The sequence below is a fragment of the Rhyacophila brunnea genome, unplaced genomic scaffold, assembly GCF_057557595.1.
Source record: "Rhyacophila brunnea isolate RB1 unplaced genomic scaffold, BYU_Rbru_1.0 scaffold_10, whole genome shotgun sequence".
Classification (NCBI taxonomy): domain Eukaryota; kingdom Metazoa; phylum Arthropoda; class Insecta; order Trichoptera; family Rhyacophilidae; genus Rhyacophila; species Rhyacophila brunnea.
In genome coordinates, this window is record NW_028232752.1 from 481,064 (window position 1) to 498,607 (window position 17,544).

The 17,544-nt window shown below is 35.3% G+C and overlaps 1 protein-coding gene across 5 annotated transcripts in view; it reads right to left on the reverse strand.

The window, feature by feature from the left end:
• rdx (BTB/POZ and MATH domain-containing protein rdx) overlaps positions 1-17,544 on the reverse strand; it is a 522,524-nt gene that overhangs the window by 14,301 nt on the left and 490,679 nt on the right. For 4 of the 5 annotated variants that reach the window (XM_085949586.1, XM_085949578.1, XM_085949571.1 and 1 more), the window contains one exon: positions 6,290-6,482. In XM_085949586.1, the coding sequence (XP_085805712.1) occupies positions 6,290-6,367 (78 nt within the window). In that variant the 5' untranslated portion in view covers positions 6,368-6,482. Of the gene's footprint in view, positions 1-6,289; positions 6,483-14,369; positions 14,949-17,544 lie in introns of those variants that run through there. The other variant, XM_085949560.1, reaches the window with a different exon arrangement.

The window sequence follows — 17,544 nt, forward strand, 5'->3', positions numbered from 1 at the left end:
TCGAAAATAACTATAATAGTGGAACAACTTCACCTTGAAATTGCGCAGATTGCGATTTCTTTTACTAAACAGGGAAAATTTAATTATTGCTACCGTTTTTATTTCTGACTGCTATTAATTGCAATTACTTATACTATTTTCTGTCAAACTTAAACTATTGAACTTCACGCTCGACAATATTAATAAAGCAATTATTGTTGTCAATTCTTTGAATTGACTTAATTCTTGGTCAACGTATAACTTCGACTAAAATTTTTTAACCATGGTATTATTAAAATGACGCATATTTAACGTTAGCCCAGTTAATTAAATTAAATAATGAAAATGATGTTGGTGGCCGCAGCAAAATCCGCTGGGCCGCACATGAGAACCACTGCTCTAGAAGGCAGTGATCTGGCCCTTAGTCACTGGAATTATATTATTATGTTCTGCAGTTACATATTTCAAACCTATAATACCTGTTGTACAGGAATCTAATTTTATACTAGGTGAGAATATTTTTTGGTTAGAACCCGACACTGAAAATGATGTTGGTGGCCGCAGAAAAATCCTCTGGTGGCCGCACATGAGAACCACTCACTGTTCTAGATGGAATGAGCCGGGTGAGACATTCGAGCTAAAACTAAAATCAATTATTATGCCACGTCCAAATCTCTCGGGTTTATAAATTCGAGTTATTTTTTTAAAATATATAAGTAATGAAAACTGTGGAAATGTTTGCAAAACAATGTTGTATATTTAATTCATGTAACATTTATGCATAATTTTGTACCTATAAATTTTAAAAACACTTAGTATAAGTATAATAATTACAAGATAAAAAGAACTTTTTATATACCACGTTTTTAAATTTTCTGTTGAATTATATAAACTTGACAATTCTATGTATTAATAATTTAGGACAAATGAGGCAATTATCAACAAATCATTTTTTGGCTATTTTGCAACAAACAAACAAATATAGAATACTGAAATGTCATTTTGACTTCCATAGGAACGCACGTATATATTAATAATTTAGTTGCTAGGACCACCCCCTTAGCAACCAATAATGGTGGATTGGATTACGGATTTCTTCCGAAATAACTTTTCATACAAAACAGAATTAACTGAAAATGACTGCAATTCTACTTAAAGATGGCTAAAAGTATTAAAATAATGCATTGCCATCGTATTCTGATATATTCTAAAAGTTTCAAATGTCTACCTAGTCGGGAAGTTAGTTTAAAATCGATTTCAAGATTTGTACTGGATAAACAACCACCGGACAAACAAGAATACGAGCTAATAAAAACGTTGTAAACATGTGGAAAACTTTGCAAAACAATGTTGTATAATTCATGTAACTTATGCATAATTTTGTAGTTGCCAACAAATTTTAAATGCACTTAAATTATATATATTTTTTAATACATTGCACACTATAATATAATTATAATTATAGTGTAGCATTTATCCTACCTATATAAAATGGTTACGATAAAAAATATTAATAAGTAGAAAAGGTGATTTGAACATTTTTATGCAAGAATGGAGTGAGTGGGAAGCAAGACGACACAATATGAATATAGAAAGTCGGCAAATAAACGTTTCCTCACGATACGAACCGACTTTACTGCCAACCGGGATTACAACACTGTTGAAAGTTACTATTACGACATGAACACAACATTTCGTATCGAGATCCACGTTACACAAACCATTCAAGTTAACTTAACTCTTTTTTATTTCAAACAATATGGCTATATTATAATATTACTAATTCAGTGAATCACTAAACGGTATACGAATTTTTGGGTCACAATTCGTAAGCGATGGTGCCCACAGACGCGTCGGGCGCGCGAAGTCGGCGAATGCAGTGTTTATTCATAACCATAATCACTAACCATAATCACATAATGTTATAAGCGGCCCAAATAGCACAAAATAAATATTATTACAGCGCCTCTCATAACAAAGCAATAAAAATATTATATTATTTCGGGGCTTGTAATTAAAATTTACGACGACATTCTTCAACCAGCGATAAACTGAACACGCAATAAAATAAAACAATGACTTCTCTGTAATTAAATAATTGCTTTCCGCCCGTCGATCGACAATGCCTCGCGCAGCGTGTTTTTACTCGCTGTGGTCAATGAATGGACTCCATTGTATTTTATTTCATTCGTATCGCCGAGAAGCGGTGATTCGCGAAAAAACGATGATTCATGCGGCGCGCGCGTATAATGCGTCGCCATATCCAGTGGGCGCTGGCGTATTTGATTACGTTGTATTTTCAATGATTTATGCGCCACTTGTAGAAATTTTGCGCGAGTGCGGCGCCTGATGCGTTCTGTGGGCACCATCGCTAAGACACAACATTTGTGTAAATATAATATGTGTGCAAAAGATGACAGAGAGATAAGCATACAATCAGTAGTTTTAGGAGAGCTATACATTACATTTGTGGGAAATTTACTATATTAATTGAATTGGCGTTTACACAATAACATTCCATTGAAATGGTTTTTAAATAAGGTTTTTGTTCTATATTGATTGAGATATTTATGTCGACAGCTGTTAAACCTGCTTTCATAACGATATTTGGTACAGTTCGGTTATAAGGAATACAGCGGCAAACACATTTTGAAAATAGCCGATATACTGGATTATTTGTTAGTTTAACCTTACCAAACCTAACATAACCTAAACTAACTCAAACTAACAAATAATCCAGTATATCGGGTATTTTCAAAATGTAGTTTCCGCTGTATTCCTCATAACCGAACTGTACCCGATATTTATACCAGTGTTATTCTTTCTAAAGATGGGTTCATAGCCCGAAACAGACGTCAACATAAATAAGTCAATTATCTAAGAAATCATGATCAGCCGGGGTCAATCCACTGCTGGATGAAGGCCTCCCCAAGCTTTCTCCAACTCTCTCGGTCCTGTGTCGTTCGTTGCCACGTATTTCCGCCGAACTTTACCAGTTCGTCAATCCAGCGGCTTTTAGGGCGACCCTTTGGCCGTTCCGTACCCTTTGGGTACCATTGGATGACGGCATTTGTCCAGCGGCCGTCCTTTCGGCGAGCAATGTGCCCGCCCATCTCCATTTCAGCTGTTTGGCAACGTCTATTACATCGCGTACTCTTGTCTGCTTCCTAACCCATTCGTTTCTCTTACGGTCCTTTCGCGTGATGCCCAACATGCACCTCTCCATGCCTCGCTGTGTGACTCTTAGCTTTTGGACATCTCTCGTGTTGAGGGTCCACGTCTCGCAGCCATACGTGAGCACGGGTAGCACACATTGGTTGAACACCCTACGCTTAAGACATTATCTAAGAAATAATAAAATTAAAACCATCGAAATTTATTAATTTAGCGGGTCTACATTCGATGTTTCCCCTTTTCTCACTTACGCCTATCTGCTTTGGCATACTTACATATTATTTAACTATATACTTTTTTTCAAACTTGTTTCCTTTTTCCATTCGCACACGTATAAAGAAGATTGATACATTTAACTATATAAACACCGTGTACCAAATTAATTAAGTAGAAGTAATATATTTAAGACTATATAAATTAAAATCAACTTATTTCAACCTATTGCCTCGACGTCTGCCTAAAGCCATATCGTGTGTTTTATTTGTGAACAAAGTTCCAAAGAATATAAATATCTACTTCGATATCTATTCATCTATGATACTCGTAGTAACTGTCGATTTTAAAATTAAGCAATACATCTAGTAGGAAGGTATATCTACGTAGTTTTAACAATAACGAGGAACGGTTCCGTTCGTTTAGAAGTTAGCTGTCGGAACCCATGGAAACGTTTTGTAAAATCTCGTATTACGCTTGCTTAATTTTAAGCCTATGGTTCCGATAAGGTGGCAACATTGTTAATAGTTTTTTAGAATTTGTCAAACTAACGTTTCTGAAAAGAAAAACAAACAGCGATCAATCAACAATTATTAGTGTAACGAAGGGTATACTTTGTAATGGTAGAGATCTTAGAAAAGATGTGACTTAATAGCGGAAGAATATTTCCACTGAGCAAGACAATTTGAAAAAAAACTCACGCTGTTGACCTGGGAAGAAGTTTATGCAAAACTTTACACGATTATAAAATTATTAACAATGACACAATCAACTATGGCTTGGAAATAATCTTTAAAATGAAGTAAGTATATAACTGACAACTGTTGTATCATATTTGCTATACGACGAGAGGTGTGAAATGCCGCTGACAAATGCTGTCATACGGTGGTATCTAAAAGGCACCATTAAAGGTCCCATGGCCACCCTAAAACCCATTGCAGTGACGTGACGTCCCATAGGGGCAAAGTAGTTTATGTGAAACTAATATTTTTCTAGATATTTTAGCCCACAATTATACGGGTGCTCTACCTACAAGTAATAGTTATAATTATTAGGATCGTCAATGTCTGTTTGTGTAGTCAGCGCTGTATTGTTAGAATATTAAAGCAAACATTGGATGCCCCACGCAGTTGCACCAATTCATGCATGCTACGGGTCTTCCAGTGGTCACAGGCCTTGCGTATCATAGAATGCCTAGAGGAGTAGGGCCAACTCGTTCAAAAGGCTATTCGACAACAAAATCATCCAGGTGGCGATTCTCAGAAATATTCAATGCATTCCTAGTACCTAGTTTCCCCTTATATGCGTGCTCGAGTTTGCTGATGCCACTCTTATAAACCCTACGTCTATGTAGGGATTTTTAAATGTATGTAGGTATAATAAAAAAATACTCGATAATATATAGTAAAAAACGAGTATGACGAAATAATAGACAAACACAATAATCGCATGATGTTCCACATTGCCTTGAAATTAAGCAAACATCCGCGTCATTATGATGACTAGCTGAAGGCCCGCTTGCTTAGCTGACACACGGTTTGAAAGCAGAAAAAAACACAATCAAATCGCAACTACTCACCCAGCGTAACTTATTCAGCAAACATTCTGTGGCAGGTGAGAAAAGCATGATCTCTTATACTAGATGTTATCCAATACACAATAATAACTTTTATAATCAATATGAAATAAATTTAAAAGTGATACCGTACGAAAATACTAGTATTACCATTTAAGATACAGATTACTTCTTGTTTCGTTACAATGTAGAAGGCATGTCCAACGTTACAGTGGAGTAGGCTGTGATCTACAACACCATCCAATTGTCATTATTGAACTGAACAAATATATTTGGCATAGGACACTAATTAAACAATACCACTATTTGTCTCACATCTAAACTCGTCTCGTCTGCCGCACAGCCATAAATCAAACCTTCCAAGAACGTCGATCCGGTGTTGCATATGAAGACCGCGCACAACTACCTAGCGACAGTCGCACGTAACATTCGAAACGTATATGTAGATATTTGGATGCGGCGATCGACGAGCCGGTTAGGAATGACCAAATCGTATGCGTCCTAGCGTCTTCGACTCGCAGCCCGAGAAGCATGCAACTTGTCGATTGCAACAGTAGATATTTTTTTACCTCTCTTTCTTCTTTCTTTCTTTTCAATCTGCGGAGTTCCATTTGCCAACGTGTGTTTTGTGAATAACGATGACGTCACATCGACGTATTCGACATGTTGCAGGCGGGCGAGTTTTGATGTGAGAGCCGACGAAGGGACTAATATCGCGTTGTTATGACTTCTTTAGTCTACTACTACAGACATTCGAAATTCGAGAGCATTATGTCCAGAGCAGTGTTGGCGAACCTATGGCACGTACGAACATTTTGCTTGCACGTTAACTAACGACTTTATTGAAAGAATTTATTGATCGGGTAGTTGAAAATAAAAAAAAATATTCAATCAACAAACCTAACGAAATTTATCGGCAGCCATTCAAGTTAAACAGTTGCATGTTATTTTGTCTCAAACATAATCGCTAAAACTGGAGCACCGTTCAGTGATGGGGAATGTATTATGAAAGAAGCGTAGTTAAAAGACGTCCATCATTTTGGATTTTGATGCCTTTATCTCAGTACGCAGTGACGTCAGTGTAAGGCCCGTTTCACATGGGACGTGTGGCCCCACCGGCTGAATGGACACGTTCACAAGGGGACACACGAGCGTCACGTTCATTTATATGTAAATGCGGAATCTCGCCACGCCGGTGGCTTGCCATAGGTGTCCCGTGTGAAACGGGTCGAAGTGATCAACACGCCGGTGGCTTGCCATAGGTGTCCCGTGTGAAACGGGTCGAAGTGATCAACGGGTAGTAGTAGGATTTTTGATATTGCCTCAAAAGTGAATAATAATAATTACCTGTGTGAAGCACCAGTTCTCAGCGACGGGCGTGTTGCCGTCCTGCAGGGGCGGGCTGGGGACGCGGCTCACGGCCATGCCGCCGCCGCCGCCCGCCGGGTGCGCGTTCGACGACACGCGCCCCGACTGCTGCTGCTGCTGTGGCTGCGGCTGCTGCTGTCCGCCGGACGGACACTCGCTCGCCACAGGCAACCTGAAAGACCAACCAAACGAAACACATCAGTACACAGTTTATAACGAAAATTAAACATACGTGATACGAAGAACAAGACGACAGCATGTAAAGCCGCATTTAGACCAAGCGAACGAATGTTTGTTCTTCCCCCACTCCAGCGAAGTTCTCTTGACTTAAACGCTTTTTGTTGAGCGAGGATAAGAATTTCGTTGGAGTGGGGGAAGAACAAACATTCGCTCGCTTGGTCTAAATGCGGCTTGAGAAGAGTGCAGATCAATTCTATCTAATGAAGCTTTCGATGGAATTCGATGGCTTTATGTAGGTCGTGTCCGGAAATTTGTACGTATATAGTTATATATCTACCGTATAGCATTGATATCAAATCAATGTCTAAATAAAACACTTTAAAAAAAACCAAGTAGCAAGTCGTATGCACCTACCTATCAAATTAATATTATTATTGAAATTAATAAAATTGCAACATTAGGTACTATCTTCAATGCTTCACGAACAATGCGTCATTTTTTGATCTCCATGCTATACGACCATCTCTTTCCGGTACGACAGTTGACGGTGAACGAAACAGAGAATAACACTGCGAAACTAAAATTCGGAATAGGAATTCTCGATTACTATTATCTTAGACGTAGTGGTTGTGATTGCAGAAAATGCCAATTTTGCCTCCAGAGAAATTATTTTTCTGAAATTTCGATAATTCTCGTTTCTAGAGAAATCAACAATGAGATTCCCGAGAAACCGTCATTATGCAAAGCTGCCGACTGCAACTGGAATGAAATCTTCCGACAGTCATTCAAAACGGAATTTCTTAAATATACCTATGCCGGAAAACAATTTTTGGGCGGTAGAAATTTGTCCGTATTTTTTTTTTTGGCCGGAATATCCAATAGGTAATTTCGTAATAATGTCGATTTCTCGAGAATTCTGATAAGAAATCACAAAACCAATCTCGAATTCTCGAAAAAACAAATAATCTTAATTTTAAGCATTCACAAGCTCTAGTTAGACGGCAGCGGTTGATTTTTGGATGAATCTGCGATTAATGTCAATCATTAAATGCCATTCCGAAAGATCAAAGTGAGCAAATCTATCAAACAGAATCAAGTAGAGATTTAAGTTAATATCATAGGTTAAATCCAATAATAATTAATAACTCAGTCGATATACAATTATTTCTTGACACTTAACCTACTCAATTCTGATTATTGGCAACTGCAATAATAACATGTAACAGTGTAACTGTTTAGCAGGTAGGTACAGTGCGATTAAAAAGAATATAAAGACGCGGTCTAGATCCGACAACATGTTGCACTACATTACAGTGTGGCGCAAATATTTACACATTTTTGGAAATTACTCAAACCGGCAATAAAATTCTAGAGGCGAAAGTGGCGCGGCGTTGCAAATGCAAAAGTAACAAATGTAGCATAAACACGCCCTACTTATTTGCCGTGTGCGAAACACAGGTAGGTATTGAGATTACCTAGTCGTGTGTTTGCCAATTTGCTGATTCGACTTTGCATTACAAATTACGCTAGAAAGTGGCAAATTCGAAGTAAACTAGATCTGCACATTGCCCAACTGACTAAACCTAAGTTGAAATGTTATCTTATCGAGCAATATTAACAGTGCATAGAAATTGATAGATATGTATATTGGTACACACTAAATACCAGAAAAATGGGTTACATAAAGCTACATAGAACATATTCTGTGTTGCCTGGTTAGATAATTAAAATCACTAAGGCGAGATGTTTCAATTTTATTTAAACAATAATAAATTTTAATTTAATATTTATTTACGTATATTAATCTTTACAAATTCAATACGTTCACAATATGACATAAAAAACAAAGAAATATAAGCAGTAAGAAGAAAAACAGTATAAACGGTAAATACTAAAATTATAAAGTAGCCGAATGAGCTAACCCTATTTTATGAACTTATAAAACAACGTCCATCTAAATTCTAAACATTGTAAACTCATCCTCACGAAGGTGGATCGATATAAGAAGCGATTTGGTTTAACACAGCTGCCCAAATTAACAACGTCCTGTACATTGAGAGAAAAAATAATTATTGATGTTCACATAATTCAAAATAATCTTGCAAGATTATCAATTTTATTAATGTTATAATAGAGTATAGACAATTGAGTATAATATTATAGAACCAAGAAACCAAACTAAAACTTCATTGATTAGAACCCATGTATGTTTTCTAAATAAAATATATACACGTACAGTGAAAACGCAACAATGATGCGGTTCGTCGATTGTATATGTACGTATACGTACTAATACGCGGTCATCGGCTGCCAGGCATTTATCACGGCTCCTCATACGCATGCACACTATCGACCGACCGCATTATTGTTTCGTTTTTACTGTACTTACCTATGTAATAAATAACTATCTATCTCCGACAAATATTTTATGTTTAAATTAACACATTAACAAAATTATGCGTACCTACTTCTGCGCATCTATTCTACACACAAGACTGTTATCGGCCGCTATCGGCAGCTATCGAGGGTAGTTTTTCATATTTTTGTATTGAAGTAGTAGCACTTATTGTAACAATTACAATAAGTTAATGTAGTTGTTACAATAAGTGTTATGTTTTTAACTGCACCTCTCTTGACTGTAATAATTTTAGAGCGAGATAGACAGTTTTGACTGTTGAGACGGCTAACTTATTGTAACAATTAAAATACTTTAATACAAACATATTATGATAAACTACCCTTCTTCACTTCACTCTGTGTGCTTCCATCTACTTTTATTTTGTTACTTATTTTATTTATTTTCTTATTTTATTTCTTATTTTATTACTTATGTTCTGTATTTTCATTTTTAAAAATTATTAACACTTATTTTATGCCATGTCGTGAACGCTTTGAATTTATAATTTGTTATGTTCATTATATATAAAATACATAAATTTGATTTGATTTGAATGTATTATGAGGTTATGAACAATAGTTAACTACATACTTAGTTATATTAGATAATTTCTTGTCAGAAAAAAGTTGCCATTTTTCGCGATTCTAATAATTTAATATTAGTAAATTATATTCAGGGATTCAACACGAATTATGTAAAATATTATAATAACACACAGTATTATAAGTATAAGTTATTGTAGCGTGTCTTATTTGGTATTTATAACATAACTATTGTGTATCAATAAAAAGTATCAGCTGACTGCTGGATGGATGCCGACAATTAATTACGCCGAAATGTAGATATCTACCTGATGGTGCCCATAGAACGCGTCGAGCGGGCGAAGTCCGAGTATGCAGCGTTTATTCATAACCATAATCACACGTCTCGTGCCGCGCATTACCCTTCACCTATGTAATAAGCGGCCCAAGCAGCACAAAATAAATATTATTACAGCGCCTCTCATAACAAAGCAATAAAAATATTATATTATTTCGGGGCTTGTAATTAATATTTACGACGACATTATTCAACCAGCGATAAACTGAACACGCAATAAAATTAAACAATGATTCTCTGTTATTAAATAATTGCTTTTCGCCCGTCGATCGACGACGCCTCGAGCAGCGTAATTTTGGTAGCCGTGTTCAATGAATGGACTCCATTGTATTTTCTTTCATTCGTATCGCCGAGAAGCGGTGATTCGCGAAAAAACGATGATTCATGCGGCGGGCGCGTATAATGCGTCGTGAAATCCAGTGGGCGCTGGCGTATTTGATTACGTTGTATTTTCGTTGATTTACGCGCCACTTGTAGAAATTTTGCGCGAGCGCCGCACTCGCTGCGTCAATGGGCTTTATGCCTTAGACTATTGTGATATGATATATATTCACAAGCCTGTAACAGAGGGTTAATTATTAGTTGACACATATTGCATTTATTAAGCTCACCATCAAATCGATGGTGACACATCGCGAAATAAAATCTCTTCGGCATTATTAGACAACGATCGCGAGTGATAATAACTCGGAGAAAGAGCCCGTAGAGGAGGGGGGCAAAGATTGTGGTCCGCTGAACCCAGCGAGAGGGAAAAGCGGCGCGAAGAATGAATTTCTCTGAACTTTCTTCGGCGATCGGTTCGTCTAATGGCGAAAAAACGATGTCTTTTTTATGATTTATCGCTGATATCTCTGGCTGCACGTAGGTACGGCGGATCGAAGACTTGGCACAGGAGAATGTTTACACTGGTTACTTACACAGAAAAGAAAAGTGAAACATAATAAACAATATTTGAATTGACATGCATCTGCAAGTCTCTCTTTCATTTAAATTAAATGTAGATATAAATAGCATGTTATAAATATAAATGAAATATTGATTGATAAGGTTTTGAAATAATCTGAAAATACTTATACTGTATTAAAAGATAGTACCTACATTTTTTTGATACCATGAGATTGAGCGGTAAGAAAATTTGGTACAAGTCGTTTATGGGGAAGCCAGGCGGGAACCTAATTGTCATAGCCGATTGTTCGTTCAAAATTCATGAATTCAAGAATGAAAACCTAACCTAACTTCTTCTTCTTCTTAACTAACTTAACCTAACCTAAACTAACCCAATCTAACAAATAATCCAGTGTATCAGCTATTTTCCAAATGTGTTCGCCGCTGGCTTCCGCATAACCGACTTGTACAGAAAATTTATATAATTATGCATATCTACTTGTAGCGCCTGTACAAGTGCATAAATTCACTGGCACCAATAGTGTCTAAATTATACTATTGCGATAACATCGTCTACACTTAAAAGTGCCGACTGTCTCGTCAATCTCATTCTTCAAGCGCGAGCGAAACGCGTTGTTGTCATTTTATTGTGCTATTTGACTGGTTGTGAAAATTGGTAAACGCCAAAATACTTTGCTAGTCTACGCGTGTAGTTCGTATTTTTTCCAGCAGGTTCGCCACTCTCGTTATATTGCGCAGGATCAGATATCCAACTATCGCGTGAAAATGAAAAAAATGCTGAATTCTTTTGATCCATGCATGCAATCTTGCAATTTACATGGAAATACGTGTTTACACGTGCATTTTTTTTGTTATGGCCGCGATAAAACGTACTGTCAACAGTAAATCCATACACATGTAAATGGGGTGTTATCACTAACAAGTGGAAAACTGTCGGATATATTCAGTCATAATAGTCATCGACGAATTCATCAAATTCTATGTATAACGTAGGTATAACGAAGAAATATGGACCGATAATATTGGAAGAAGGTAGAGGACGCCTTGTCAATTAGAATTAATAATGTAGTACGATTGGCAACTTTCAAACATAGGTATAATGATAATTACATAAAAGTATAAAACGACTAGTTGTAGGAACACAAAATAAAATTTATACACCTACCAACTTCGCATAAAATGATGTAAACGTACTTTTCAATATGAGACTACTGCGGATGATTAAAATAAATTGTTGACAATTTAATTAATTTGTCAACAATCAAAGGAAGGTAGTTGACCGGATGTTAATTCAATACATTTGTCAGTAACATAGCCCCTTATCTGTAAACATAACCTTTGCACAATACAATTACATACGTATTCCATGTTTAATGAATCATCACGACTAGTTTTTTCTTCAGTTTCAATATAACATTAACTGAGCAATAATAGAGCAATAATAATTAACAACTGTGCAATAATAGTATCTACTAAGTATTGTGTTTTATTTTAATTAAAACAATATCTTTCTGTAAAGAATTAACAGTTAACACCATTGATGAAAACAAACAATTGTTTAATATTTAGATAAGAGATACGTATTTCTGTTTTTACACCATTGTCAAAACGATTAAATAATTACATGCAAATGCGTATTTTTTCATCGAATATAATTATCTAGTTTCCCCAGTGTACAAGTCAACTTTCGATTTGATAATTTGCCCAGGCGTACCATTATGTTTATGAAAGTACGCGAACGAAGCTATTGTTCGGCGGAGAACGATTTTCACGACAGGCAAAACACTTGGAAAATAAAATTTATGCAATCATGATAATAATATGAATTCGATTGTTGGCGGTTGTTTCGTATACCTCGTACGTAGGTACTTGGTCTCAATTTGTAAAACTTATCATTTCGCCAGTGACACGCTGACACTAATGAGCTAAAACAGAAACGTGAAATTTAATACACTAATTAAAAGTAGGCCGATGCAAGCGATAAAACAAATCCCGTGTATTATAAATGCATTTTATTACTAATAAGTCATTTTAATTACTAGTGTGGATAAATAAAATTGACACGGAATTTATTCGATTTTTACACACACTTGTTCTATAATAAATTTTCAGCGCATTTATTCTTTACACAACGCTGCTATCGAGGGTAGTTTATCATATTAAATTTATGTATTGAGATATTATAATTGTTAAACTGTCAAAACTGTCTATCTCGCTCTAAAAGTTAACAAAGCCTAGAGAGGTGCTGTTAAAACAAAGCACTTTTTCACAGTTCGGACGGTTAACTTATTGTATCAATTAACCGCCTCTATACATAAATATGATAAACTAGCCGTGTGCAGAGTAGATGCGCAGATGTCGAATAATCAAAATATTCAGATACAAAGTAAAGCGACAACGCTTAGTCCTTTTTATTGCATTTATATCTGGGAAGCGACGACGAGGAATCAATATTGATGATGGCACCATTTATAAAAAACAAATTTACAAATTTTGGCAAGAAGGTTATACGATATGCGGCCCCGTGAGCACCAGTTGAAGAAACTCTGGTAATGACAACGTAATCTATAAGCTGTGCAAGGTTCATCAATATTGGTATTTAGATCGAGAATTGACCGTAATACATTATATGTAAAGCAGGGATCACGCACACTCTAGTGCACGCCAACCAAGGTCTTGGGAAGTTGCTCCTGGGAAACTTTCGGCACAAATTTGAACAGCGCCTATCGTTCGTTACGCCACGGTATACGCCTGCATAACGGGTGTGGAGACGTGGCGGGTGGTGGAGGGAAAAGCAAGTATAACAATATGTCTATGATTACTTGTCTTATATAGGTATTATATGATACCTAATCAGTGACCGTTTCACATAAAGCAAGTGAGGAGTGTGTAGTTTATTATTTAAGAGTACCATTTTTCGAGTGTAAAAATCAATTAAATCACAGGCATAGTGTAAAAAATCCGCCACATTAACATTTTTCTATTGGTAATATCAAATATTGGATACATAGGTAACATTTTTGTAATTGGACCTCCAATTCTGTCAATTCTGTCAATTCATAGCGACAAAAATAATTATTTTTAAAAAATATTCATGATTTAAAATATTTAAATATTAAAGATCGTCAAACTTTGAATAGTCATCAGTTCAGTGATCAGCGTATCACAATAATTGCTGTGTGTAGTTTTGGTCTCTCATATTGGATAGGCATTATCACACTTTATCAATCGGGCAAAGTCTTTACTACCCGGAATTCTATCCTGCGATATACAACCCACATGCATATAGATACCTACTTGAATTTAATCTTCAAACTAATAAATAACACTTACAAATTAGAAATGATCCCCGAGGCTACGATATATAGGTAACTATTTGGTCAACAAAAATATTGGGGAGATAGAATTTATTTAGTAATGATTCCAAATATGTAGTTAATTGATGGATGTCTGTGAGAGTCAATCAAGCGTCACTTTTACAATAATTGAACACCGTTTCATGATCGATTTCACTTTATTAGAACTTGGAATTGTATGAAAATAAATAACTCAAAAATTAAAAACAACACGAATGACGTTTACAATAATAAATATGCGTTTACTTAAAACAGTCGATCGTTGTTTTACAATAATGCAATTAAAACAAATAAAAGAAATGCTATTAATATTATAATGCAATAATAAATGCAAACGAACCTCGTTATCAATCTGCACATGTCGCAGTGCATTTCACGCCAAGGGCAGATGTGTCACATGCACTTACAAGGCACTTCAAACAGCACGGATAAAAAAAATACTTAACACATAAATTTTATATACACATACATTAAACTATAATCATCTGCCGTACGTACGATCACTATATTGTATACTTTGAAAACAGAACAGCGCGAAAATTCAAAATACCGAATAAAATCGAACACATAAATTTAATTATTTTATCGTCTGTGTACATGTACACCCACGGTATTTTTTATTTTGATTATGTATTGAAAACAGAACACCACAAAATTTAAAAAACGAACACAAAAACAATAATAATAATAATTAAGAACACATAAATTTAGTGTCTATTCTACGATCGGCGGTATATACGTTACGTTCACTGTGCAATTTGAAAATGGAACGAAAATAATTATAATTACATTCTCGTTTTGACAGTATAGTAAACTGCCAAATTGCTTCAGTACGAGTGACTGACTGGCGAGAAAGTAAAAAATGAAACGGATAAGTAATATGGAGTTATGCACGCCGAGCCGCGGCTGACACAAAACTGAAATCGGCTAAACGCCAAACCGAGCCAAGAGAGTTGTGAAGACGGATTTGTAGGGGGAGAAAATTTGACGCCGCTCTGGTGAAATAACAGCGGGGAAAATCGGTCAGGCGACGCAACTACGCAAGTAGGGGCAGGTGAAAAGTGTCCAAGATGTTTTATTAGGCAGAATAAATTAATGTGACAGAATAAAGAGGAATATTTTGTTAATGTTTACGATTCATTTAATTACAATATTCGCGTTTTTTATACTCTAATAACGGTAGGTATATTTTTGTTTATAGAAAGTGTTCGTTCATTTTCATGAAGTTTCTTAGTAGAACGATTTACCTACTTATGCATCATAGATTCGGATTCATTGATTAACTGACACAAACAATGTCATTTTAATCGGATTATCCTAAAGCCTTATCCTTTTTTGGCCGTTATCTATATATGACCCCTATAAAGTGGTTAGGTGCACACTGTAGTTTAAAAAATAATGTGTAAAATACAGATTTATAATATAATTTCTTACGATCAGTAAAATTATTACTCATGGTAAATCACTCTAACGGTGATAAAATGTCAATACTTTGGTGGAACGACAATTTAAATTAAATTAAAACACCATATTGCAATGATACTTATTCGACAAAATTTAATAAAATATCAGGACCAGTTTTGTCATTGTTTCTCTCAAGAAATTTAATAGAATTATTTTTTAACAGAGATTTTCTTAAACTTTTGTTTTTAATTAAGTTGTTTTCTTATCTTAAATTAATAATTATGAAATAATGTGTTTTTCGTATTATTCGAGAATGTTCTGCTAAGAAGACGAAACCGGTCATGATCTTGATTACAAAAATTGTGTGAAATATATACCTAGTTAGTCATGATAATAATTGAAAGTACCCATTTGAATATAGGTAATGTAGGCCACGTAGAACATTAATTATGTATGTATTACGAAAAGGTGCAGAAATGACATCGGAGTAGTTGCAAAAATGCATTTTATCAAGTGCGTTGAATAAAATAATGCAACAATTATTGCATTTTGATACATCCAAATGAGTCCAAAAGCTACATAAAGTTTAGTGGTAATAAATTAAGGGGACGACGTTGGTGGGCCGAATTTTTCAAATTGCACAATTTATAATGTTGTTCATTTATACCTGGGCGCGACCGATTTTCAAATAATAGGGAGTGTCTATTTCATTTGGGGTAAAATTCAGCAAAAAAAAAACACAAGAATAATATTAAAAGTTCAAAAAATCTAGAATCGATCTGTCTGTCGCCCATATTTGAAATTGATATCGTAACATCTGTCGTATTGAATAATGATAAACGTCTTTACACTTCATAAACACTTACAATACCTAGTAGAAAGTTTGTAAAAATAAAATTCAAAAAATGCTAGTACAGCAGGACAAGTATCCAATGTAGTTAATTTAGTGACAATAACGTGTAAATAATTTGTTAATGACAGTATTATCATTGGCAAATTGACAAACAATAGTGCGCTTACATTTATATGAATTTAAAAAGAGAGATGACTGATTGGTAGGCGAGGAAAGTGCCCGGCGGAGAAGTGAAAGGGAAAGAAAGCCAAAGTGGAAATGCATCTAAGGCTTCAATAGAGCTATGCTCAAGAGATTGTAATGATACCTTTATTTAATTCACTGTGTTATTATTAGGAAATTATCATAATGATTGATACAATAAGAGTAGAAATGCATTTAATCTCTGGTGTAAAAGTGTGTTGATAGAATCTGAAAAGAACCAGTGGTGAACACTTTTCCACGGTTAAATTTAATAGAGGCGAATATGTATTATGTATCTACTCTCGTTCTGAGCATATTAATCGATCAACAATAATTAAGTACTTATACCAGTATTGTGAAAATTCCTTTCCATTCATTATTAATAAGACAGTTCCGAATGCTGAAATTGATTGACATTTCACGGGATGTATGAGGAAAGTGGCGCCGCAGGCAATAGTATTAAGTAATTTGTTTTAATTGCCATAATAATGATTTTAGCTGAATGTGCTAATTGGTTAAGGTTTTAAAAACGAACTTCCGGTAGGTAAACTCCAGTAGTCCAGTAAATAGATTTTTGATTGACACACTTGGGTTCATTGCATTTGTCTGTCAAAGTAAACTGAATTGACGTTTAATAAATCAGGGCAAATGCCGAACAACTCTGTTAAGATCCGCCATATAGGTATATGACAATATTGTGAACACTTTTTCATCCATACTTATTTCCTTATCTGTTTTCGTTGGATTAAGAATACATGCAACACATATTGTTGGTTCATTTTCAGAAAACAAATACGTATGACTGACAAAGTTTAATGTACATTATTTATGAGGGATCTTAAAAGCCTATCTCAACCCTTCGCTACTGAAACATCTTAATGCAAGATAAGATTATTACATCTTCTTCCTCGTGTCGATTATTCAGTATCATGGTTTACACTCAGTTGAGTGCTTTCCATGTTCGGTACTAGAGACTAACTTTTGACGTTCTGCTGGCCTTATCCATTTTTCGAGACACTCGCGGGTTATATTTGCTTCGGTCCATTTCGGGAGGATTGTTATTATTATAATATAA